This window comes from Typopeltis vanoorti, chromosome 9 (genome assembly GCF_054136105.1).
Source record: "Typopeltis vanoorti isolate ZY-2024b chromosome 9, IOZ_Tvanoo_1.0, whole genome shotgun sequence".
Classification (NCBI taxonomy): Eukaryota; Metazoa; Arthropoda; class Arachnida; order Uropygi; family Thelyphonidae; genus Typopeltis; species Typopeltis vanoorti.
Window position 1 is genome coordinate 4170284 of NC_143557.1, and position 27194 is coordinate 4197477.

Below are 27194 nucleotides of genomic sequence, written 5' to 3' on the forward strand. Positions count from 1 at the left end.
CATACTTATTCATGAATTCATTCACAATGCTTACACTCACAACATCCAATTGCAATCCATTCCAACCACACGCCACGCTATGAGAGAAAAATCCAGCCCTCATCCCCTTAGTGGCATTCATTCTCAGCTTCCAGGGATGCCTGCTTGTTATTTTCCCACCTTCCATAAATTGAAAAATTTCATAACTGAAATCCTGTAAGACCCATTCAGAAGTTTGTGAGTCTCAATCATATCACCCCCCTTTCTCCTGTTTGCTAGTGTCCGCAGTCTACAAATTCTTAATCTGTCTTCATAATCAATATTCCACAATCCTGATATCATTTTTTTCACTCTCCTTTGCACCCAGTCACTATATCAGAATCACGATGGAAATCAGGAGACCAGACCTGTGCACACTAGTCTAAGTTCTTATCAAAGCCTTGTAAAGAGGCAAAATGACATCCTAATCTTAACATGTGAACATTCATTTCAGCATTGCAATTATCTTTTGAGTTATATTTGCCATCTTTGCTAAATGGCCCTTGAACTTCAACTTCCTATCTACTAACACTCCAAGATCTCTAGCCTCATCAGTTTCTTCTAGCAATATAATACGACACTGGATATCTAATCACGCCGAGGTGATTATTGACATTGAAGTGACATCCATTATCCAATGCCCACAATTTCAGCCTATTCAAGTCATTCTACAAGTACTGCATATAAGCAGTTCCTGATTACCATACCTATCTTTGCATCATCAGCAAATAGCTGTATATCACTTGTCAAATCCTTCCCAATATCTCAACATCAATGATATGAAGTCATACCACCTTTGCCACGAGTTGATCCAGTCATGAAGATACTTCAGGTGCAAACTTTATTTGCTTCCACTTGGATAAAGGAGATTAAACCAAGTATATAATTTCTTGGTATCTTTAATTTATTCTTCCCAATATCCCGCAGCACAATTGAAAGAACGACAGTACATTGCACCCTTCGATTGGAATAGGCCTAAGTTCGATTCTCGTCGTGACGGGAGGAATCTTTATGCGGAATTTTTCAATTGAAGGTGAGTTAGCCGATCTCATATGGAGGTAGCAGGGTTTTTTCTCTTGGAAACTCAGGTTTTTCATCCTGCATACAGACAAATCAGCCGTTCAGAACATACGCAATTCACAGACAAAAAAAATACTAGTTGTGGTGGTGGGCGGTAGATGGCACTGATGGAGATGATTGGTAGTAGTGGTGGAAACAGTTGTATAGTGGGTGTCCTCCCACGATGAGTCCTCAGACTCCTTGGAGGTGTCACGAATAATAATAATTAATGTACAGATTGAATAACAGTGGACCAAGCACTGATCTTTGTGACACACCACTGGTTACCTTAAATCTCACAGACTCGCATCCCCCATAGACCACTTTTTGATATCTGTCACTCAGCCACCTTCTTATCCATGCTAATATTCTATAACCCAAACCTGTATTCTCCAATTTATGCAACAGTCTGCCAATCTGTATTCTGTCAAAAGCCTTAGCAAAATCCAAAAGTATCATGGTGTATCCATTCCCCTAGTTCAATGGTAACATTGTTATAGAATGTGAGCAAGTTGCTAAAACATGACCTTCCCTTAGTAAACCCATGTTGCTAATTGCAAATTAAACATTCACTGTCAACCCATTTCTGAATGCGAGCCGTAACCAATTTTTCCAAAATTTTCACCACCACAACCACTCCTGAGATACCAATTGGTCAATAGTTGGATACATCGGTATGGTAATTCCTTGTGCAATGGAATTACCATACATTCCTCCCATTCCTGCTGAATCTTCCCTGTTCTGAGACTCATATTAAACAGCCTGGTCAAAGGAATGGCCAATTCAGCTGAACACTTTTAGCACACGTGCTGATATCCCATTAGTCACTATTGCTGAATTCTTATTCAGTTTGTACAACAGCTCTAATACCTCGTCCTCATATACCTGAGTTTCTTCATCCACTGAAGAGGTATCAAGTGAGCTGAATGTTGCATACACCAGGTTTATAACTTTTAACAAAATGGGCACTCATTAGTTGAACAACCTAGTCTATATCTGTAACCCTTATGCCATCTGCATTTAGAAGAGTTATTCTTTCATACTCATTCTTTCTTTTACTTGAAGCATATCGACAGAATTCTTGTGGGGGTGTCTTTAGCACACAGGGGCCAGTTTCTTTTCATACTCAGACTTTGCTTCCAATACAACAGTTGTGACTATTCTAGCTTGCTGCTTATAATTTTCATAACAGACATCATCATTATGCACACGGTATTCCTTCCACATCATCCTTTTCTTACGAATCTCTTGCTTATACTTACTATGACATTCTTGTTTAATCCATTACCGAAGTGTAAGCAAGCAAAGTCTGTGCATAGAGTATCTTCATGACTAGGCTACTTGCATCTAGAAGATGACTTCACATCAACAGCCTAAGTATCCCAATAAATAAATCCATGTGATGATACAGCATTCCCCCTTTTTATGGGAGTTCGCAGTATCATCTAGTCCCCCCCAAATTTTATCCGGGCTCCGGAACTGGCATAGGCTGACGAATCAGGCCTATGGCTGGGTCAGTATTCCTGACTGTAATCCATGTGTGTCCTCAGACCAGTTTGCCTGCTTGCGGAATGAAAAAACACCAGATAAACTGGTGGGAAAAACCCTGCTGTCTACGCCCCAAAACGGCTAACTTGGCTATGGCTGAGGAAGATCCTTGAGCTCCTCACGTCGTTGACGGGAATCAAACCTAGGACACTCCTTCCCCAGGCATATGGTTGCGAAGCGCAAAGCCACTAGGCTAACCGCATGGACAGTATCCCAATAGGAAGTGTGCTTAGCATTATGGGATACCGAGGCAGTTGAATATGAAGTCAACAGCCTCTATATACAAGTGGCATAGCTGTGTAAATACTTCATACACAAACTTTGTTTACACTGAGGTAAAGGATCAAACAAGAATATAATTTCTTGGCAAGTATAATTTACTTTGCAAACAAGTCAAAAAAAAAAATTCTATAATCATGCTGTTTTTGGCAAACCAGGGTGGACAGCCAAATCAGCTACTGGAACCAAATCCAACAACATTAGCAAAAGAATTAGAGAAGAACTGTGTCGACATAATTGCTGTAATTGAAACAATAAAGGCAAAATGGGTGAGGTTCTAAATAACTATTATGAGATATTACATTCAGGAAAGGAAGAAACAACTATACTATTCAGCACTTAACATGAGTATAACTTCTTGAATAGCAGATAAGATCAAGTAGAGTAATGTGGACAAACATTAAAATGTGGAATTAAACAATGTAGCATTTATGCCTTAGTCACACAGAAGTTTCTACTAAGGAAGAATGTTTTGAGTCATTAGAAAAGGTAACAGAATGAAAAAAATGATCCTTATTCATGATCTAAACAGCAGAGTAGGAAAGTAATATCAAACATGCAGCAATGTTTGGGGAAAATTTTGAGAAACGAGCAAAGCTAATAATAATGGGTAGTATTTGATGGATTTCTGTTCAAAAGATGGACTAGTCCTGAACAGACAACCATAATAGCATTCTATTTAGGACTAGTTCATAAAACATAAATAATAAAACAACCGGTATAAAAATAGTTTACACAAGAAACAACTGTATAAATATGAATAGCATAAATGATCTATATACAATAAACTATTAATTTTCCATGAAAATTTAAAAATAAAAGAAACATCCGTTGAGTCATAAAATCTGCCTGCATGTATAGGACTCAGACAGGTTATGAATAATGGCTAAAATAATGAGTGCGCTCTTTCATAAAATGAAGACAGTCAATTAAAATATGTCAAATGGTAAGTCTGGCATTACAGAACTCACACGGGCATGTTACCCCCCCCCCACACACACACTAACGAGTATGTGAGATGACTATGACCTATGTGGAGCCATGCAAGTAGAGCTTCCTCTGTTCTAACCCTACACAGACTAGACTACCATAACTTAATTTAAAACAGATAGATCTTATTATTAGTCTCTATATTTCAAGATGACTGCCAATGGGATAGAAATGCTTGTCTGATAATCTGCCAGTAATTAGTGTAATCAGTATAGGCAGAGAGTGTTGGTCTGAGAAATGAGCTGACACCGCTGCAGTCTCATTTCCGATCCCTACATGGCTTGGAATTCAACAGAAGCACATAGCTAAGTGTAACTTCCATAACTGAAGGTGGTGTTGAATTCCACAGAGCACGAGATGTTTTGTAGCTCTAGACTTTTTATTGCGCCAAGAGAACTTTGCGAGTCTAAACATATTAAGCACCTTTCGTAGCAATGCGATGTAATGTATTTTAGTGCAAGCTGTATCACATACAGCTTCTGTAAAGTTTATACACTAGTGGGATTTGTGCAAATATACGACATGTAAAGAACTTTGCATATTTTGTGAAATAAGAAAAAAATCATTTATTGACAAGAGACTCTATAGATTGGCAAAAACTACATAAAGCATAAAATGACATGAAAGTACAAATGCAAACAACAATTAGGAGACAAAAAAAGAACTAAAAGAGTATGAAATAATAAAAGAAAAAAAAATCTAGAATTAACGTCACTTATTTGAGTTCTTCAAGTTTCGACTAATGAGGCTTCAAATTAAGTTGAAACTGGTATGATAGTGAAGTGACCCTTCCCATAATGTTTTTGCATTATGAGTTACTGAGGCAATAGGTATGAAGCCAAAAGCTTCTATACACAAATAGATTAGTCATGAAGATACGTCACAAACGTATCTTCATGACTAATGTTTGCTTACACTTGAGTAAAGGATTAAAAGGAGTGCTTAAGAGTCAAAGCTGTATGACTGAGAGGAGACCTCCACATAGCCTTTAAAGGAATGCGGAGAACCAACCAGGGCTTCTAACCTAATGTCCATTCCTCACCTTCTCGTGGTGCACCCTGTTGGGTATCTACTTGGATACTGAACGAACGAGGATGGGCTGGCAATTTGGCATTAAGCCGACCAAACTGTATTCTTATTGGTTAAACCAAAATAAAAAATGATGGTACAACATGACAAAATTTCATGCCAGCTGGGGTGTCACTCGGTTAAACAAGGCTCCCCGTTGTTTTCACCAGGGACAAAGGGCGGACAGCGAAAAGTCAGCTACTGGAACAAATCTGAAAACAAACCCCAACTCAACATCACCAGAGTTAAAGATCGGTACTATCAACGTAAGAAGCCTGAATGGCAAAGAAATGGAGCTAGCTGAGGAATTGGATAAGTACCAGATCGACATAATAGGGGTGACTGAAACAAAAAAGACCAAAACTGGCAAGATCTTTCTGAGCAATAAATACAAAATGTTATATTCAGGCAATGACAATCAAGGAAAAGAAGGAGTAGCCATAGTATTCAACACAAAATATGAGGCTAATCTTCTTGAATGGCATTCAGTTTCAAGTAGAGTAATGTGGGCAAATATGAGAATGGAGAACTGGACAATGAGACTTATTTGTGCCTATAGTAGATGGCATTGGTGTAGATGATGTGGTTCATTATAGTTGGTGGATTGAGTGTGGAGACAGAGTTGTAGAGTAGGTGCCTCCCATCAATGAGTCTTTGGACTCCTTGAAGGTGTCACATAATAATAATACAATGCAGTCTGGAACGTCAACAGTAGATCCCACTAGGTCCTTCAATTTTGAGCAGTCCATATACACAAAATTGAATAGTCTGATTTTGTGCCTATGTGTCAAAGAGCCACCAGAAGACAACAGGAGGGGGGGGGGGGATTTCGGAAAACCAAAACACTCACAAACTGACGGTTTTATGGCAGTCATAATAGATGAAAAATAGTTGCCCATGTGGGGCAGTCTAGCAGGGATTTGATTTTAGTTACATATAAGACAGCTGTGGACACCAAAACGATAAGGGCAGTTCATTTGTTTCAATGTACACAGTGAAAGTGAGTTTGGTGGCATCTGAGCTATGTTGTCTACTGCTATTTCTAGAGTCCAAATAAAAATATTTCTATAGCTTTTATCTGACGTGAGGGAGGAAACTGAGTTTGCTGTCAAATATCAATTCCAAGATCTTGGCTTATGATGCAACTGGAATTAGTGATTGTAATAGTCAGTTCTGGGCCAGAATGAAAACTACATCTGGGGAAAGTGCATAGTTTTCTGCTGTGAAGCCATATGTAAGTGTCGATTCTGAGAGATGGTCAATGGCAGCTGTCTTTCTATTACCCTCATATTACAGGAATGACTGAAGATAGTGAAATTATCCATACAGATGGCATTACTTAGTGCTGGTGGAAGTTATTCTGTTACTGAATTGAACTTGATTGCAAAAAGCATGACACTTAAAACTAAGTCTCGTGGGAACTCCATGTTGGTTATACAGTAGGAAGAGAGAGCAGTTCCCACTCAGACTTGGAATATTTGGTTAGATAAGAAGTTCTTAATAAAAATAGGGAGAATCTCTATAAGACTAAAATTATGTAGATCTTTCACTATTCCAATCTCAAAGCAGTGACATATGCTTTTATCACATCACAGAAATCCGATACTAGATGCTCGCATTTTAGGAGAGCATCTCTAATGAATGCCTCCAGCCAGACTAGATGTTTAGTAGCCAGAACATCTAGAAGCCAGATTGTGTTCTGGAAAAAAAAAAAAATGGTTGTTTCTCACTAGAAACCATGAAAGACAAGAATTAACCATTTTTACCAGAAATTTGTACAAGCAGCTGATCAGAGCAATTGGACAGTATTTGGGAATTTTGGATCCTTCCCAGGCTTAGGAGAGGCAATTATAATCGCCTTTGGTCAAGTATCCAGAAATATGCTCTCACAGAAAATTAAAATTCTGTTGTAAAGGCTCTCAAAAATTCAGTTGATCGATGGATGACATTGACAAATGTTTTACCATCTCATAATGGATGTTATCTGGTCCAATAGCAGTTGGACAACATTGAAGCAAACCAGCTTTCATTTCTTCTTTGGTTATAATGCCTGTTACATTCTTCTGTGCCACTTGAAGAATACTAGATTTGCTGTTTTTCTGTTTTGTTTTTTTGGGCAGTTGCTGATTCAACAACCATTGTTGAATCAGCAACTGTGCAACCATTGTGTTCAAGGAGAGAAAGCAGTAGGTGGTATATCTGCCTTTCGTTTTCTGGATTTTTTTCCCCATAGCTTTTTGCAGTTGATAGATCTTAATATAAAAGAAGTAAATTCGATTAAGGATTCCTTCTGGCTCTGATAATGGTTGTAACAAGCTTGATCCAAGACATGTTTGAAAGCAACTGTTTGTTGTGGGTTATCTATGGAAAATACCTCAAGCTTTCTTCTGAGCTTGTTTGCTATGCAATCATCATTCCACCATGGTTTAGGAAAACATGAAAACTGACAATGTTTTAGGAACTGCAGCCATGACTGTTGCAGAATCAAAATCTGCTTATGTTGAAAAGGTGGAACAGTCAGTATAGTAAATTTAGTTTAATCCTTTATCCAAGTGTAAGCAAACAAAGTTTGCGCCTGAAATATCTTCAGGACTGAGGCAACTTGTAGTAAAGGTGGACCAAGCTCTCATCACTCCTTGTCTCAGTATCTCCCATAATGCAAAGCACATCTCCTTGCGGACATGTATAATGTTATGCATTAAGGGAAGGGCCACTACCCGAACCGGTTTCAACCTTTATTGAGGTCTTGTCAGTGGGAGCCAGACCCAGATGTGGTGATACTAAGGCAGAAGCAATGGAGAGGTCACATTTACTTATACGAGTTACCAAAAGGTGTACCACCTTATTATTAAATTACTCTGGATTTACAGAACAATGTTGGAAGTTTATTTTCCACTTGGTTAGACTATAATAAATTTAGTTTAATCCTTTATCCAAGTGTAAGCAAACAATGTTTGCCTGGAACAGTCAGCTTGCTTAATTTTCTGTGATATCCATGATGTAGTAGTACATAGTTGCCCATGTATAAAGAATCGATATCATGGGAAAATGATCACTCCTAAATAGGTTGTTGTCAAGCATATGCTCACCTTTTCCTCTATTTGTTCGGACACCCCAAAGAAATAAGATTTAAACGGATATAATACAGAGTGTTATATTCATTTAAATCTCCCATTAAAAACAAGGGTGATTGTAACTGCAATATGACATATAGGCCATACGTCATATTGCAGTTACAATATGACATATAGGCCATTTGGAAAACTATCTTGTGCAGGAGGGAGGTAGATGCAGAATAGTGTTATTATATTTACAACAGTCTTATGGCAACTGATATCACTGATATGATGAGCAATTGTGTTTTCAATAGTGTTGAATTTCTTCTTTTTTTGGGAAATTGTGAATGGCCAGGATCCATTATGACATCTTTTGAAAAAATATACAAAACGATGTCAAATTCCACTCTCTCTCTCTCTCTCTCTCTAGGGCACTCAGCATATCGTTTCATCTTCCTGAGATGGTGGTGTGTGGGGGGGGGGTCTCGAGGCATCTCTCTGATCCTCTGTGTTGCACATTCCATTTTTTTTAATAAGTGGATTTTTCTGTAGTGGGATCCCCTTTTGGCATATCTTCAGGAGTGAGTCCATAATGATTTCTATTATTTGCTCAAAGGACATAGCAAGGTCATATCTTTGAAGGGTGTTGCAGTTGTGAGAAGGCGCAATTGACATCCTTGTCCATGTCCCGACTGACATCTTTACAGCTGCCTTCTCAGTATAAGTCGGTTTAGCAGATATTGTGGCTAATGTTGCCTCTTCACTTCCTGGTATGCGATGCATTGTTCTGTTTTTAAGTTTTATATCTTTTTTTTTTGTTGTTTTTCTTCTACCTCCGGCATACTTGATAGTTTTCCACACAGAACATTTTGGTGTTTTGCTCTTAGTGTTTATTCTCATGTTCTTTATGGTCATATTGGTAGGCTGATATTTCCTTGAGACAACAACGGTACATTGGGATGTCCAAAACAGGATGGGGGGTTATGTAATATTCTGTATTCATGAAAAGTAAAACGATAAAAAGTTTTATTACATAAACATATTGAGCTTACCATTATTCATCAGTGACAGAACCCATACAAAAATTTAGGTAGACGTAGAGAGGGGGAATGTATTTCATCACAATTGTACCATGAATATTTCTCCGATGATGTGATCTCATGCAGCAAATTTTGGCCTTTCAACACATCATAAAACTTCTCACGCTCCATGACACAATTTTGTCTTACAACTAACATAGCCATCATTGTCTCAACACTTAATCTAGATTTCTGCTTTGACCACATACTGTTCATAACAGAAAATATTCTCTCAACAGGTGCTGTACTTCTTGGAAGACAAAGAATAAATCTACAATATTACAAAAGTCTTGGAAGTCTAGACATTTTTGCTCATTTCAGAAAAAAATCTGAACCCATATATCAGATCAGGAATGTTTTGTTTATTCCATATATCCTACTTCCTCACAATTATAGATTTTATGAGATAGATTTACTGATTGAATACACGAGCTTCTTCTGTTTCTGTGCGTGTGATGAGTTCCTCGTTCAGGCAGCCCTGTATTTCTTTCCATTCACCCACTTGAACTTCTTAGTGTTTCCTAAACTGCACTTCCACTAGTTAACATATTCTAAGCTGGTTTCATAGAAATTCTCAACTACCTCAAAAAACTTAGCCTCATTATTTTCTCCTGAATCTACTAACATTTTCGGTTGTTTTTTGACATCAGTAGTTACAAACACTTCACTTTTTCTGGACTCTAAATTGTTTACAAGATTTTCAATGTTCATGGCTACTTCTGTAGCTGAAATATTATCTTTTTCAATTAAGCTAATGTATGTTTAGAACATAGACACTTGATCTCTTGTAAATGAACCACAATTTCAAATACTTCATTCGGTGATCTTCAAACAATTTTGGCAACTTAACAGGGCATTTTGCTTGAGAAAGAATATAAGAACGAAGCTCATCAAACATGCTTAAAATTCTGTCAATTGATGGACCCAAGAACAAAAATCTTGTCTATTTCCATGCTCTAACAATTCAGCGTTATTATTTCCTGCAAAGTCACAAAAGTTTTTCAGTTCTTTGACTCTGTGTATATATTGAAGTATTTGTATACTTTCACTGCAAAACATTCAATATCAATTGGTAAACAGTCGACGGCACACCGGAGACAATTGTGCATAATGTGTGCCCCGCAACCAATACTGATAATCTGCCTCTTCAGTTCACTTTTGAGTTTTTGCTACACGTCATTTTTGCCAAGTCTTTTGCAACCACCAAAACTGGTGTTCATGTTATCTGCACACGGAGCAACAATTCTGTTTTGTAAGGCAACATAGCACACTGTATGTCAGATGTTTCACCAGGTAAGGAAATAAAGTCTATAATTTTGTCTTGAACACCACAATTTGGCAAAAAGTACTGCACAATGACAGGAAAAAGTTTGATGTCTTTTGTTTGATGCATCTAAACTGACTAATGCTTTTTGTTTTATCCAAATTCTCTATTTGGTACATGCTGAAGAAAATTTTGGTTCATAAATTTTATTTATCAATGTCGACAAGCAGTCATTTGTGCAAAACCTTGGCCCATGAAGCACAGTATGATGAGCAACAAGAGTTTCACTTTATCGCTTTCTCTATCACATCTCACCATAAACGAGCTGATGTTTTTAACTGAAGCCAGAGACTTTTCAGCATCTTTATGTTTCTAGTTATGTAGATGTCACTTCTGCCTCTGTGAGCAATGGAAAAATGGTTATTAAAACGTTGATATACCACTTTTGCTTCATTACCACACAGCTTGTCCAGTTTAATAAGTTTGAATTCTTTCTGGAGATTGTCATTAAAACTGCAGTTTTGCCTCTTTGACATTATAAAGATAGACTTAAAACTTTAAAAAATATGAAATTTAAACCACCAGCATTGAATAACAAAGCCACCGGTTAGCATACAGGCAAAACAAAAACTAATGCTACAGCAGAACAGATGCCGCGTCTGGGACAAGCAAGTGTTGCCAACATGTATTTTTTTATTTTCTCTGAATAAATCACTGCAGATATCGATATACGATTATAGATTATGAATAACAATTTATGATTGACCAATATTAAAATATATTTATAGTTTTTATTAAAATCAGGACAAAATTGACATCTTTATTAAAACGAAGGAACAGCCAGGAAATATGAAAAAAAAAAATGGTAGTGTCCAGTTCAAAACAGTATATGGTCAGCCTGCGTACTGGGACAGATGGCAGAGGCACAACAAGCAGTTTGAGAATTATTTCTGACATTTAAAGCATCATAAGGGGATTGGGATATAGATTAAAACAGTATATATGGTCAATCTGCATAATGAGACAGATGGTGGAGGCACAACAAGCAGTTTGAGAATTATTATTTCTGACATTTAAAGCATCATAAGGGGATTGGGATATAGATCTGTACCGAACAATTGAGATATCCTACTTTGACAGAAGTTAGTGGTTTTGATTGTTAAAGATAAGGGTGATGTTTCTGATAGGAACCAGATGCCCATTTATATTTATCGGGATTCTTCTTATGGCTGTCACTCCTTGGTCCTTGAGTTCAGAACATCTCTTCATCAGGAACATCGAGGCAGTTCCACTCAGATATTATGCCTCTAAAAAAATTTAAAACTTTGTGATTAATCAATATTTTCCTGATAGATGTTGCATGGAGCAATTTTTCTGATTGTGCTACTGCAGTTGTTTCAATAAGGATATCTTCTGAACAGTTTCTCTACAGGTTTTGGAGACCCTTTCAGATAAAGGGTGACATTTTCCAATTTGATGTTCACCTGTTGAACAATGTTAGGAATAGTGGTGTATTTATTGGAGTCTCTGTTTTTGTTTCTTACTTTGGTTCTTCATTGGTGACAATATTGTTTCTGTACTTGGTTTGGGGCTTGTTGAGGGCACCTGATAAACAAGAGGATGAGGAAGAGTTCATTCTCAGGAGTTCAGTTCAATGCCAGAGCTCTCCACCCACAATGGAGCCACACATGTCTGTCCACTGATGGCAAGCAATTACTGTGCTCAGGAGTGGAAAGACAGGACTAGCCTAGGCTATATAAGCACCACAGCAAGCCTTCAACCCTGTCCCCAGACACCATGGGGAAGGAGACCTACTGCAACACTCTTGACCCTTGCAAGCAAGTCCACTAGACAACTGATCTTGGCCAGGCCAGCCAGGGCCAATGAGTCTTGCTGAAGCAGAGACCAGAGTACTGCAATACTATTAGAATCCCCTGCCAGTGGCAGGTCCTCTCCACCATGAACAGATGCCTCAAATGGATGGGCTTCTTAAATGCAATTAATGGCCAAGGATTCGCAACAGACTAGCAAAACCATCGCACTCATTCACCATTCTTCAAATAAATCTAGTTTTGAGACTTACTAACCACCCTCTTACTCAATTTCCAGATGAACCTTTGTTCTGTCGCACTCTAGCCAAGTGCTGAAAGATTTTCCTATATCAATTCTATAAACTTTTTAGTCACTTAAATGTTTCTATCATATTCCCTCTTTTTTGCATATCAACCTATTTTTGGAACCCACAAACCCTCAGTCTCTACATAGGGACTATTCCATAGGCTATCATCCTGATCACTTTATGGATTATCTCCACCACTTGCTCCTTTCCAAGAAATCCAGGTGATAAGATCTATGCATAGTAATCCAGAAGTGGATAGATAAGGAAGTGATGATTTCCTTATCTCTGAATGTAAGAAGTAAACTCCATATATGACCCAATTATAGACTGAACAGAAAATCTTTTATTTCTGAAGATTAAAAAGTTATAATTAATATGCTTGCACTATTATTGTTCTTAATGTTAATCATAAACAGAAAAAATTAACTGAAACATAACTATTTCAAACAGCTCTGATAAGCAAGGTGGCAGTCTCACAGATGAAAATAATCTGTCTGCTGCTATCCAAGGTATGCACAAATATCCATGCCATTGTGGGATCCGACTCACTGTCTATAGAATGGATAGCAAAGACTATTTTCTTGGTCAACCAGGAGCAGTTGCACAAACAGCTGGTTTAAAATTTATACAAATGTGTGCTCACGTATAATTTGACTGGCAAGTGATGACAGGATTTTGATTCGCAGCCTTTTGGTCCTTACAGAGAATTCTCTTTAAAAACTTGGAAATGCCATTAATACTAACTAGAGTTCCACTTGAATGGCTGTCGAGAAAGTTGTTCAATGATTCCCTGTTATAGAAAATGTAACTCAAAAAAATAAAATAAAAATTGTATTTTTCATTATTCTAAATATTTCAACGCTACTGCATTATTTATAAAAAGGATTAGGTAAATACATTATTAAACAAAAATTATTATTATTATTATTATTTAGAATAGAGCTTTACACAGAAATCGGCAAATAAAAATTAACATACATCTCTCACTGGAAGAACTGATAACTGGTTCTTCACCTTTATAATAAGACCAAGATTCAACCTGCACATTATTCCATGATTTCTGATGAGACACCGAAGTACCAGAAGCTGTCGAGCTTAATTCATGGAACTCCATTTCATAGTTTTAAGTTGTGCCAGCCAATCTGGCCACTAAACAAAAAAAAATCAAGATGTGCAATGTCAAACGTAATGGAACATGAACTTATGTATCATATTTATCATATTCCAACTAAGGTTTTATCACAAAAATACTACAAAGGAAACAGTTCCTTATTTAAATGAAGGAAAACTATTAAAATACGAACTGAAATATTTATATTATGGAATGCAACATTCTTTAAAAAATCATGAAATACAGTATTTTTTATGATTATTTCCATACCTTAGTTAAAATTATTAACAATAAATATTTTCATATTATTTTCTGAATTAATTTACTAATTAGAAAAATTTAGCATTCGAAAGCCTGTGATATGATAAAAAAATGTACCAGTTTATAGCAAACTCAAACTCCAAAAGAAAAATAAATTTGAGTTCCTGAGGAACAACTAGATGGCAAAAAGTTTGAGAATTACATCTGATCATCCAATCAGAAGATTGACTGTTAATTAGATGCAGAATCTCTTTCCAGTTGATCAGATGGATCATGAGATCATAATGGTAGCCAGCCACTCATATAAAGACTTCTGTAAGGAAATGCTATAAGTGTAATTGCAAAACTGGTGATTATGAAAATCTTAAGATATTATGGCTTAGAACTATAGCACGGAATGAGAAGTTAGGTGGAAAGAAGATGAGTGCTACCTGGACAATTATCAAGGTCTATTTAATGACAGTAATATTTTATTCCAGAGGTCATGAGGTTAAATAAGTGTGAAATGGATGAATAGAGAGATTAAGCATGCAATCTGGAAGCTGACTCACTAAGGATAGCCAGTGTGAGTGAGCATTTGATCAAGCCAAGCCAAGAAAAAGAGTTCTTTGAATATGTACCCGGTAGAAGAACAAATTATGGGAGAATAATTTCAGTGAATAAAAATGTTTTACTGGTAACCACTGCAGAGGATAAAGCTGAGATTCACATAATCAAATTACTGATATGAACCCTCTCACATGGTTGCAAGTCCATTCCATGAAAAATTTCTTCCACATTAACACAATAACAACCCCTTTCCAGCTTATTTCTCGATCATGTCCCCTCTCTTCCTATTGACAAGACTTTGAAAATTGCATTCTTTTAATCTGTCTTCATATCCACATTCCAAAAACTAGTTACCACCTTATCTTCTCTGGACCATTTCTAATGCATCCTCATCATCACAAAAACCATGCAACTATAGCTGTGCACAATAATCCATATGATGCCTGATGAAGGCTTATACCATGGAACCATAACTTCTTCACTTTTGCATGTCAAAGTCCTCTGTATCATTGACATAATCCAATATGATGACTTCACAATTTGTGTGATGTGGCCGCTGAACTTCAGGTCTTTGTCAACCACTCATAAGATACGTCTCCTTAATCGTTCTTCAAAAATTCCCCCCCTAAGTGTATATTTTGCATTCCTTCATTGCCTACCTGAAGTTAGAACCTTACCCTTTGCAACAATGAACTGGCAGTTCCACTCACTCGCCCACTCAAACAATATATTCAAGTTGTCCATCTTATATGACCACAGCACCCACTCGATTACTCCTTTACAATTTTGTGGCATCTGCAAGCTGTTGCATATCCCCAATTAAATCCACCCCAATATCAGTGATATAGAAGATAAAGAACATCTGTTTCAATTAGTTACCACCAACTTGACTATCTATCAAAAGCCTCTGCAAAATCTAAGTATACCACTGTATATGCATCCCGCTTGTCCAACAAATTTGTCACGTGTTATAGTAAATAAATAAACTGGGAAAACTTGACCTCTGCTTAACAAACTTCTGACAATCACAGAGAATACTGCTGTTTCAACCCACTTTTGTTTCCTTCCATTCACTAACACCTTAATCACAATCTTATCACCACCTTTTGCAAAGTGAAACAATTTTACCTTCCTTCCACACCTTTGGGCCTTGCGCTGTTGCAAGACATGTTAAAGAGATAAGTAAGCCAAGGGTGATACTAATGCTCTGGAACATTCCCTTAAGACATGTGGAGATATGTCATCAAGTTCTATTGCTTTATTGACATCAAGCTTACTTAACTCCTCATATACCCCCTTCCTCGCTCACCAGTAAACCTCGCTCACCATCTACTATTTTGCAGCATACTGAAAAAAAACTAAAATTTTCACTGGCCTGATTTACTAATTTCTGCTGATACTGCACTTTTGATGTCTTTACCAAATGAGTCACCTTCCGAGCCTGCTCTTTATACACCTCCTGCAACTGATTATTACCATTATCCATCTTGCACTCCACAGTGCCTTCTTCAAAATTTCATGCTTAATTTTTTCATTCATCTATTTGACATACCTTATTTAGCCTTTGGACCATCAAAATACTGATGCTCCTAAGTATCTGTAGGTCAGAGTCTAAGCAGGATTTATCTCTTCCTCAAGTAACTCCTCATACCAGCTATAGCTCCGTGCTGTCTCCAAAACTTTTCATAAACATCAGCTTTGTAGTTCCACATATGAACTTTTCTCACCAAAGTCTTCATATGGCTAGCCACCACAACCACCCAGGTAATCACTCTCACCAACTTGAGGGAAAGATCCTACTCACAACCACATCTGATGAAATGATCAGATCCTTGCATCGCTCCTTTATATACCGTCTAAGACAGCTGTCTCTCAAGAATTGAAGAAATTCATTTTCCTTATTCCCAAATAATGTCTTCATTCCAATATATATTCATCATCTTGTCCTTCCCATAGTTCACATCAGGACCATGAAGTAGATGTTAGGAAATATTCCTCACAGAAATCTTCCACTCAGTCCTTGACTGACACTTAGGTTTCAGCTCTAACTGAAGCAGCTGTCCAATTTTTTATATTGTTTATCCAGTTTATTCTAGGTCTGCCTTTTTTTTTTTTTTTTGAGTTCCTGGAATAAGGACTTCAAGAACTTGCACTGGGAGACCAATAGATCTGCTGATATAACCAAACCAGATAAGTTCTTTCCTTCAAATCTTTGTTATGATGTTATTTCTTGGCTGGCAAAAAAAATTGATTCTTTGTGTTACTATTTGCAACATGATCATGTATTTAGAGTTACCTATATCACCTCATTACAAATGACAGCAACCTCTTCATCTTATTGGAGTATGCAATTTTCCTTGTGTATAGAAATATTGAATTAATTAGTGTGCTAATAAGGTGTAATTTGTTTTCTACTTTTAAGCTTGTGATCTGTCCTTAATGGTTTTAGTTTCCAGAGTGCTATTCAAAGTTTATCCGCTTGGTTACACTATAAATTAAAGATTTCAAGAAATCATACTCTTGGTTTCATTCTTTATCCAAGCGAAAGAAAACAAAGTTTGCACGTGAATTAACTTTGCAACTGGGCACCTTGTATATAGAGGCTAATGATTTCACATCACTTTCCACAGTATCCCATAATGCAAAACACACTTTATTAAATAATAAGAAGGTGTGACACGTTTTGGCTACTTCTATACGGAAATATGACTTCTGCATTACTTCAAACTTCGTATCGCTTCTGGGTCTGGCTCCCACTGATGAGACCTCAATAAAGGTCAAATCAGGTCTGGGTAGCGGCCCTTCCAATAATGCATAGCATTATACATGTCCATAAGGATATGCGCTTTGCATTATGGGATATCAAGGCAAGTGATGCGAAGTCATTAGCCTCTATATACGAGTTGCCAAGTCGTGAAGTTACTGCACGCGTCAACTTTGTTTGCTTACACTTGGATAAAGGATTAAACCTAGATATAATTCTTTGGCATCTTTAATTTCTGGAGTGCTGTTGTTGCTTTTGCAATTTTTGTTCTAATATCCTGTCTTGCTCTTCCATCTTTATTAAAGATACTGCCTAGATATCTAAACTGATCAAATGCTGCAATATGTGTATCTTCAAGAAGAATTTCTTCAGTTTCTGATATAGCACTTTCTTCTTGGTCAGAAGCACAGATATATGTCACTGTTTTTGATTTTTTAGGTACCTATAGTTAAGCCATATTTTAAGAGTATGAGCTAAATTTGTGGTAATATCCTGAAGATATGATGTGCTTATTACTAGGAGATCAATATCATCAACAAACTTTAGATGGATTATTCTTCTTTCTCCTCCTGTCACTCCAATATCACAATTCTCCAATGGTTTCATTTGCAACAATGGTTCCCAACCTTCTTTCCCCCATGCATCGCCCTTTACCATATGTCTAAATATCATTCCCCCCTTCCAAAAATGTCTGACTAAAAGGTGCATTAAAATAATATGGACGGAATACTGAAAATCTTTTATCATCATTATCAATTTTCATGTAGTACTATCATATCCTGTACACCATTATCAAATGGTGTACAGGATATGATAGTACTACATGAAAAATTTACAAGGGTAGTCTGAAAAGTTCCCGGCCTCGACTATATATGGCAACACTATCGGCACGATTTTTTTTTCTAAGTTCGCATATCTGTCATAAGCATCCATATGAAATTGCAAGTCATTCTATCAAGTAGTTTGTTTTATACAACTGTCTGAAGCAAAAGTCCCTCGAAATGGATAAAATTGAGTATCATGTGGTTATAAAATTCTTTATAAGAGAAGGCTTAACGGCAAGAGAACATTCCAAGTTCATGAAATGTTTATCGGCACTCTTCTCCTCATTTTTGACAATTAAGAAATGGGCTGCAAAGTTTAAATGAGGCCGTACCAACCTTGAAGATGATCCACGTGAAGGACGTCCAAAGAGTGTAACAACACCAGAAATCACTGATCACGTGCACAATATGATATTAGATGACTCGCGAGTCCAAGTGTATGAAATTGCTGAAACTATAGGCATTTCAAAAGAACGTGTAGGATATATTTTGCATGAAGAATTGCAAATGAAAAAGATTTGTGCAAGATGAGTGCCTTGCTCAGAGCAGATCAAAAATGCACTCGTTTTTGATCTGCTGTAAGACTTCCTACCATACCAGCTTTATTGATTCTGTTGTATATTTCCATATTTAATTTACCATATTCACTAAGAATCATGCCTAAGTAGTTGAAATGTTTCACTTGTTCTATAGGTTCTTCATTCACAATGCAGTTGATATTTTCAATGCTTCTGCCTATTATCATTGTCTTTGTCTTGTTATTGCTGACCTTTTTACCACATCTATTACAACAGTTATTCAATTTAGTCAGGGAATCTTTCAGATTTGTAGCAGATTTATTTAGAAGTATAACATCATCTGCATAAAGCAAAGAGCTGAGATTAACATCTCAAATTTTGATATCAGGTTTAATAAAACTTTCCTTCATAATGTGATCCATATGTGATATGCTATTCATTATCTATATGTGATCCATATACATAATAAATAACAGAGGGGATAATGTACTTCCTTGTCTCACATCAGATTTAACATTAAACCATCTTCCTTCAATTCTAACCGCTGAGTTACAACTCAAAGACCAAGTATTGCTTGATATAATGCCCCACTGACACCCCGCACAAATGTAGCGTTTTAAATAGCTTCTCTCTTGGCACCTTGTCACATGCCTTTTCAGATCTACAAAACTTAAATACAGATCTTTGTTATATTCCACAATTTCTCAACTATTTGTCATAAAGTAAAAATCTGATCCTGACAACCTCTATCTGGACTGAATCTAGCTTCTTCTTCACCAAGCTTCTCTTTCACAATCCTTCTCAACCATTTCTCAAGTATGCTTGCATAAATCTTACCAGGAACATTCAGTAGAGAAATACCTCTAATTTACACATGCAATTTTATTTCTCCTTTTATATATGGGTACTATGAGAGCTCTACTCCAATTATTTGGTATTCATCCATCTGTCCAGGCCTTCTAAAGTATGCAGGCCTGGACAGATGGATGAATACCAGATGATTGGAGTAGAGCTTTCATAGTACCCATTTACAGCCACTGTAAGACTTTTATACCTCCATACTTGAGCATTTCTTGTCGAATATCATCTACTCCTGCTGCCTTTCCACATTTCAGGCTTTTGATGGCTTTTTCTATTTCAAGTATGGACATGTATTCCTGATTGCATGCCTGGTCAGTGTTTATTAACACTGTGCTGTCACTGACTTCATTTAGTAATTTTTTGAAGTAATTACTCCATACATCAAGGATATTTTTTCCTCCAGTTTTCATGTCACCTTTATCATCTCTAATTCCTTTTATAGCACTCTATCCTTCATTTCCGAGCTTCTTCAACCACTTCCAGGATATCTTGCCACATTCTTGATATTTATTTTCTATGTTCTTACCAAAGTCTTACCATGATTTTTGTACAGCTAGTTTTACAGTGTTTAGCTTTCTTACATTTGTCTCTGTATTCTCTAAGAGCACAAGCTGACTTATTTGCCAGGAACTTTTGATACACTTTCTTCTTTTCCTTCACTTCCCATTTCCACCATGGAGTTCTGATTTTTCTATCCTTACAAACAGAACTGGCGGTAGAGTCTTTGCTGCCTGCATGCAAATTTCTATCTAAGCACCCCTGTAACAATCCGGGCATGTGTGGTTCTTTTACGATAATAAATATTTAAATTATTTGAAATTTCTAAAATAAATTTTGACAGAACAGCCACACGTTGGTTCGCTAAATGTAACGAACTGGGGGTGTTGACTAGGCAGGATAATCGTTAAAATCCCCAATATTCAAAAAATTCTCAAAAGTTAAACCAATTTTGATAAAGCCACTTCACTTTAATCGTTGAATATAATGATACAGGGATTAAAGTCTTCTCACCGACCCAAAATTAAATTAAATTTTAATTAAAGTTAAAATTAATTTGAACTAAAGTTTAAAAAATTCTTGCCTTTTACAAGTTACTAAATTCTTAGTAACTTGTAAAAAATTTTTAATAATTTCTATAAATGGAACTAACTTTTAGGAAAATAAAAGAAACTCAAGATAGATGAGAAAATAAGAAAAGAATTCAGAAATAATTAGAACATTTAACATAAGTATTCAAAAAATAACATCTTTACAGAATAACAGAAAATAAATTAAATTACATAAATATACTTGAAATTTTTTAAAATAAAATTTTAGGGATTTTGATTTTATATTCACAAAATTAGAAATAATAGTCTTAACGTCTAATTCCGCATATATATATCATTTTCAATAGCTATTAACGCCAAACTAGCAATGCTTTTTTTGTGACATACTTGTTCTTGAGTAAGTTTTAATCAATTTCAACTTGGAAAACAAACATTCACTGCTTGCTACACTAACAAATAAGGTTAATAGTATTCTTAAAGCAATTGAAAAGTTAGGGTAAGATAAATTATTGGACACAATAAAATTAAGAATATCGAAAGGGTTTTGAATATTTAAATTATCCTTCCGAAAAATATCCCGGAAAGCACATAACTCGTCATATAGTTCTATTGCATTTAAGTCTTTATTGTCACCGTCCTTCAAGAGAATCTCTAAATCATCACAATTTTTTCGTAAATCTTCGTTATTAATTTGTAGTAATCTATACAAGAAATTGAAATTATCATAATATGTTTTTAGTTGTTCAAAACGTTCTATTAAAGAACACATTGCAACGTCTAGAAGTGTATAAAACACATTCACTCTAAATTTATCTTCTGGCGATTGTGGCGTTTCGTCATGATGCTCGTAGTCAAATTGTTGTGTCTTCTTTCGTCGTAGAACTCCCGTACCAGTTTTAAATTCTTGTTCTCCATCCACCTCTTCACTCAGTTCTTTTGACGTTTTTAGAACTTCTTTAAAATTTGTATCTGATCAATACTCTTGTAAGAATATTTTTAAGTTTTTGCTAGATTCTAATGCAAGCGTAATGTTCATATTTTTTCATGAAGCATTTTACTCACAGGGTTTATTCTATTATGTAAATCATGCTAAGTTATAAAAGAGCAAATAAATTTGTAGTCCTTAATTTTAGCACATAATGTTTGTGCTTCATGCTGAGTTTCTTTATTAAAATTTTCATTATTTAAAATTTCAAAAAGTGCATCGTAAATTTCTCCTAACTGATATCGTAGAGGGCGGATTGCATTAATTTTACTTTCCCATCGCGTTTCTGATGGTTGTTTCAATGTTAATATTTTTACGAACTTTAAAAGGATTGCCCAACGTTTGTAAGATAGTGAAAAGAAATTGTATATTTCTTGAATAATTGCAAAGAAACTAATTGTATCTGCATTCATTTTGGCTGCATCGTTAATGATTAAATTTAGAGTATGAGCAGCACATGGCACATAAAAACTCTAGGATGTTTGTTCAAAAGCAAATTTTGGAGCCCATATTTTTTCCCTTTCATATTTGCCGCATTGTCATACCCTTGACCTCGCATGTCTTCAATGGGAATGTTCCATTTTGCCAATTGTTCCATTATTGTTGCACATAAACCACGTCCTGTGGAATCTGATATATCTGCAAAACCTAAAAAGTTTTCCCTGATCTTGACAATTCCACTGTCACAGGAAACAAAGCGAATAATAATGGTCATTTGTTCTGTTTTACTTGCATACGGTGTGCAGCCTAAAATTATGGAATAATATTTAGATTTTCGAATTGATAATAAAATTGTATCCCTGATTGCGTTACTTAAAGTTTCCAATATTTCATTTTGACCGTCTTTACTCAAATAGTGTACTCTATTGTTTCATTGTAGGGCCCTTTCAACATGACTTTCCATAACGGGATCAAACTTAGGAAACAGTTCGACTAATTTTAAAAAATTTCCATTACTCCTTTCATATAATTTATCAGATGATCCACGAAAAGCTAAATTTTGGCTACCAAAGAATTTTATAATTTCAATCAAGCGTTCTAAAATACTCATCCAATGTTTCTTTTCCATTTCATACATGCTTTGAGTCTGGCAATCAATAGTAGTTTTGTTTTTTAAATTTTTATCAACTTCCTTCCATTTTAAGAAATTTTTCATGTGAGTTAAACTAGTCTCATGCCTATGCAAAGTTGTACTTACATTTCTCCAATCGTTATAACCTTTTACAAGACTACCTGATGCAGTAGGAGCGAAAAGTTTGAAACAAAAGCAAAAAACAGAATTTAAAGTTTCGGAATAAATGAGCCATGTTTTTGGCATGAGCTCCCTGTTTTCCATTTTCTATTAAAATACGTGTCGCCAAATTTACGACCATATGAATCTCTGGGATATATTATATTTTTCTTTTGAACAGGCCCCATTTCAATTAAAACAACTCTTAATTTTTCATCAATATTTCCCCATTCACCTGGATCTTCTAAATTTACAGAGACTAGCAATGTGTTAGTTTCATGGTCAACTACAACTAAATCTTCTACTAACTGTTTTTCACTTAAATCATGCATCTTGTTATCTTGTTCAATAGTTGCAATAGTACTTTCATGCAAACTGGATGATGTGCACAGTTCTTCAACTCTGATTTCTGATGTATCGAGTTGGTTACAAACTGCATCAGCATATTTTAACACATTTATTAAGAGCCCCAGTTTGTTTCTTAATATCGGCTTCTTTCGCAGCATGATGCTTACGATTTTGTGCACCGGATAACTTTTTTTAATTTTTGATTCCATTTCTATTTAATACCCACAAGAAATTATTACATAACATGACACAGACGAAATAATAGTCCGCACTGCACTACTGTCAGTAGCCTAATGAGATGCGTACCATATGACTGGTAAAGTAGCAACAAATGTTTTGTACAAAAAATCGTTTCTGCACATAAAAACCATTCAACGTTTCACTTAAGATAGACTGCAGTAGACACAACATCTGCAGGCAAGCATTTAGCCTGCTCTCACTGCAAAATTGTAAACAGCCGGCTGATCAAAGGGGAGGCAATATACAATTTTTTTTAATTTTTATTCCGTGTATCCTTATTTATTTTAATATTCATCATTCTAAGAATTTTTTGTTTTTATGATAAAAATTTTGTTTCTTAAAAATGAACTTATGAACTGTGCCTCGGCGGCAGGGCCCCTTCATAGCGGCACCTGAATGCACTGCTTGCCTGCTTCCACCGGCCATGCTTACAAACAACCTCACCACATATCTCTCTGGATGAATCAATCAATGTTTTCTTCTCCAAGGCTTGGTTCCTGTTCTTAAACTCTTTCATTTTTTCTTAGATAATCTTTGCGTATTTTAGTCTACAGTTTACATTTCAGAGCTGCTCAACTTTTATTTGCTTTAAAACTTTCTTACATGTCTTCTTTTCAATATGGAATTTAATTTTATTCTGCTCAGGACTAAATGGTAATCACTTCCAATTTCAAATCCTCTGTACATTCTAATGTCCTGCAACAGGGAGACAATATCGCTATCAACAATATCATAGTCAATGAGACTTTTCTTATTCCTTGCGGTTTCTCTCCATGTGAATTTGTGCACATTTTTATTATTATTATTATTATTATTATTATTCCTGATACCTCCAAGGAGTCCGAAGACTCATCGTGGGAGGACATCTACAATTCTCTCTACACCTAACCTCTACTACGAATCATCTCTATCAACGCCATCTACCGCCCACTTCCAACACCACCACAACTAGTAATTTTTGTCTGTAAATTGCATGTGTTCTGATCGGCCGATTTGTATGTATGCGGGATGAAAAACCCGAGTTTCCGGGAGAAAAAACCCTGCTACCTCCATATGAGATCGGCTAACTCACCTTCGATTGAAATCGACCAGATAAAGATTCCTCCCGTCGCGACGAGAATCGAACTTAGGCCTATTCCAATCGAAGGGCGCAATGTACCGTCGTTCTTCCAATGGCGCTACTATGTTGGAACATTTTATTAGCAATAAGCAGTCCATGTCTTGAGCAGAAATCCAACAGGTATTTGCCATTATTATTAGCTTTGCTCTATTCTCGAAATTTTCCCAAAATACTTTTGTATGTCTGACAATTATTTCCTACTCTGCTATTTAGATTCCTAACAAGGATCAACTTTTCCTTTTTCATTGTGTCAGTTGCTTTCTCTAAACCCTCAAAAAATTCCTCCTCTTCTACCTTAGTAGAACCTTCTGTGAGACTACAGGCACAAATAAGTCTCATTTCCCAGTTTCCCATTCTGATATTTGCCCACATCGCTCTACTTGAAACTGCCTGCCATTCAAGAAGATTAGCCTTGTATTCAGTGTTGAATACTATGGCTACTCCTTCTTTTCCTTGATTGTCATTGCCTGAATATAACATTTTGTATTTAATGCTGAGAAAAATCTCACCAGACCAGTTTTTGTCTTTTTTTGTTTCAGTCACCCCTATTATGTCAATCAGGTACTTATCCAATTCCTCAGCTAGCTCAATTTCTTTGCCATTCAGGTTTCTTATGTTGATAGTACTGATCTTGAACTCTGGTGATGTTGAGATGGGGTGTGTTTTAGGATTTTTCCAGTAGCTGACTTTCCGCTGTTCACCCTGGTTCCCTGGCGAAAACAATGGGGCTTGTTTAACTAGGCGACACCCCAGATGGCATGAAATTCTATCATGTTGTACCATAATTTTATTGGTTTAAGCCAGTAAGAATACAATTTGGTTGGCTATATCCCAAATTGCCAGCCCATCCCCGTTTGTTCAGTATCCAGGTAGATACCTAACAGGGTGCACCACGAGAAGGTGCAGACTGGACATTAGGTAAGAACTGGTTGGTTCTCTGTATTCCTTTAAAGGATATGTGCAGGTCTCTTCTCAGTCATACAGCTTTGACCCTTAAGCACCCAGAAAATATTTTATTAATTTTTTTATGTTAGTGTGTGTGTGTGTGTGTGTGTGTGTGTGTGTGTATATATATATATATATATATATATATATATATATCCTTCTCCCTGATTGGGATTATTTTTGTATTCGAGTTTTACAAATTTAGTAGCAACAGAAAATGCTGAATTTTAAAACTTGAATAAAAGTAGTTTTCTTATATTCATAACTAATTAATGGAGTAAACTTCAATAAACAAAAAAAAATACTTCAATAAACAAAAGTTGAAAAGAATGCAAGGATGTTATAATTCATTTAATTCAGACAAAGAGTACAGTTAATGAGAAACCTGTTTGATTGTTTTTCCTTCACCAATTCTTGGATATGAGGAAGAGTGCTTGAAAGAGCACAATACAGGTCATTTTCAACCCCTAACCTACTTGTTTGATTTTCATTTGCAACAAAGTTGAAAAGCCAAACTCACAAAACTATGTTGACACAAATGGAAGTTTATATGAATTGCTCTTTCTGCAACTTTAGGATAAGAATCACACATTAAGGCCAAAATTCCATGACTGATTTCTCATTGAATGTATCTCTTGCTCTTGAATCAGTCTTCAGCTCCAGAAATTCATCTTGACAATCTTCAGGAACTTTTTCCACTGACAACTTGAATTGATTTCATCAAACACTACATCCAACTTCTCATCACTAAGTTAAGGAAAATATCAGCTGAAATCATTTTCCAATGCTGTCAAATGCTGAAAAATTTCATCTTTCATAAATTCTGAAAGCACCTCATTACCACCAGGAAAAGAATTCTTAACAGTTTTTCAAACATTGAAACATTTCCTATCTTGACTTTTCTCTTCCAATTTTGCAACTTACTCATGAAAGTTTCAAGGAATCGATTAAAATATGATGTTTAGATTCCTTCCTTGAATCTAAAGATTCGATTTATTCAGATGCTTAAAAATGGCAACCAAACAAGCAAGGCATGATCCATTCCTCATCATCCAACTAGGCAAAAAAAATTTTGCTTTACTCTGAACTTCAAAAAAGTAATTCAGATCATCTCTAAGCTCAAATACTGAATAACATTTCCTCTTGAAAGTCACTGAACATTTGCATGGAAAAGAAACAATTAATAACATGCATTCATGTCAATATGTAACTGCTTGAGAAGTCATGAGTTAAGAGCTGATCCTCTGATAAAATTCACAATTTCAATTGTTTGATCCTAAACCTTTTCTAATGGAGATGGAAATGTTTTTGAGACCAGTGCCTGGTGATAGATCATAACAATGAGTGCCTTTCACTTTTGGAGCTCGCTTTTTTCATAGAAGCTTAAAATTCAGAGTTTGTCTCCAACATAGCTAGTGCTCCATCTGTACAGCACCCATGGACATTATCTCACAAAAGATTTTCTGATTAAAAGAATGAAACTTTTTCCAAAAAATCTGAGGCTTTGGTAGATGTTTCAAGAGGAGAACAAAAGAGAAACTCCTCTTTAAATAAACATGAGTGAACAAATATGCCAAATGCTGCAGACTTGATCTCCTGCACAACTTGATCCTTGATGTCACTGGCCATCTCGCTAATTATCCTTTGAACAGTATTGTTTTATAGTGAAATAGCTGCACTCTTTTTTCCTCCAATCTATTTCCCAACATAATTTTCAGCATTTTGAGAGGTTTAATCAAAGTTTTTGTCAATTGTATGCGATTTTTTTTCTTTGCTATCGCCAGTACCATAACAAAAAGCTTCGGTAACCTTGTAGTTCATTTCTTGGATTACCCCTGTTGAATCGAGCTTCATCTTTTTGAGAGCATTCCCATGATGTTCAAAACAGCATTTGTCCTTGTATTGTGG

General features: G+C 36.0%; 1 protein-coding gene across 5 annotated transcripts in view; it reads right to left on the reverse strand.

The window, feature by feature from the left end:
• Positions 1 to 27194, reverse strand: part of LOC150102853 (eukaryotic elongation factor 2 kinase-like) — a 389384-nt gene that overhangs the window by 297384 nt on the left and 64806 nt on the right. For 3 of the 5 annotated variants that reach the window (XM_090397537.1, XM_090397536.1, XM_090397534.1), the window contains exon 3: positions 13459 to 13629. The exons of 1 other annotated variant lie outside the window; for it this stretch is intronic. In XM_090397537.1, coding sequence (XP_090253663.1) covers positions 13459 to 13594 — 136 coding nt within the window. In that variant the 5' untranslated portion in view covers positions 13595 to 13629. The remainder of the gene's footprint in view (positions 1 to 13458; positions 13630 to 27194) is intronic. One more of the 5 variants, XM_090397535.1, reaches the window with a different exon arrangement.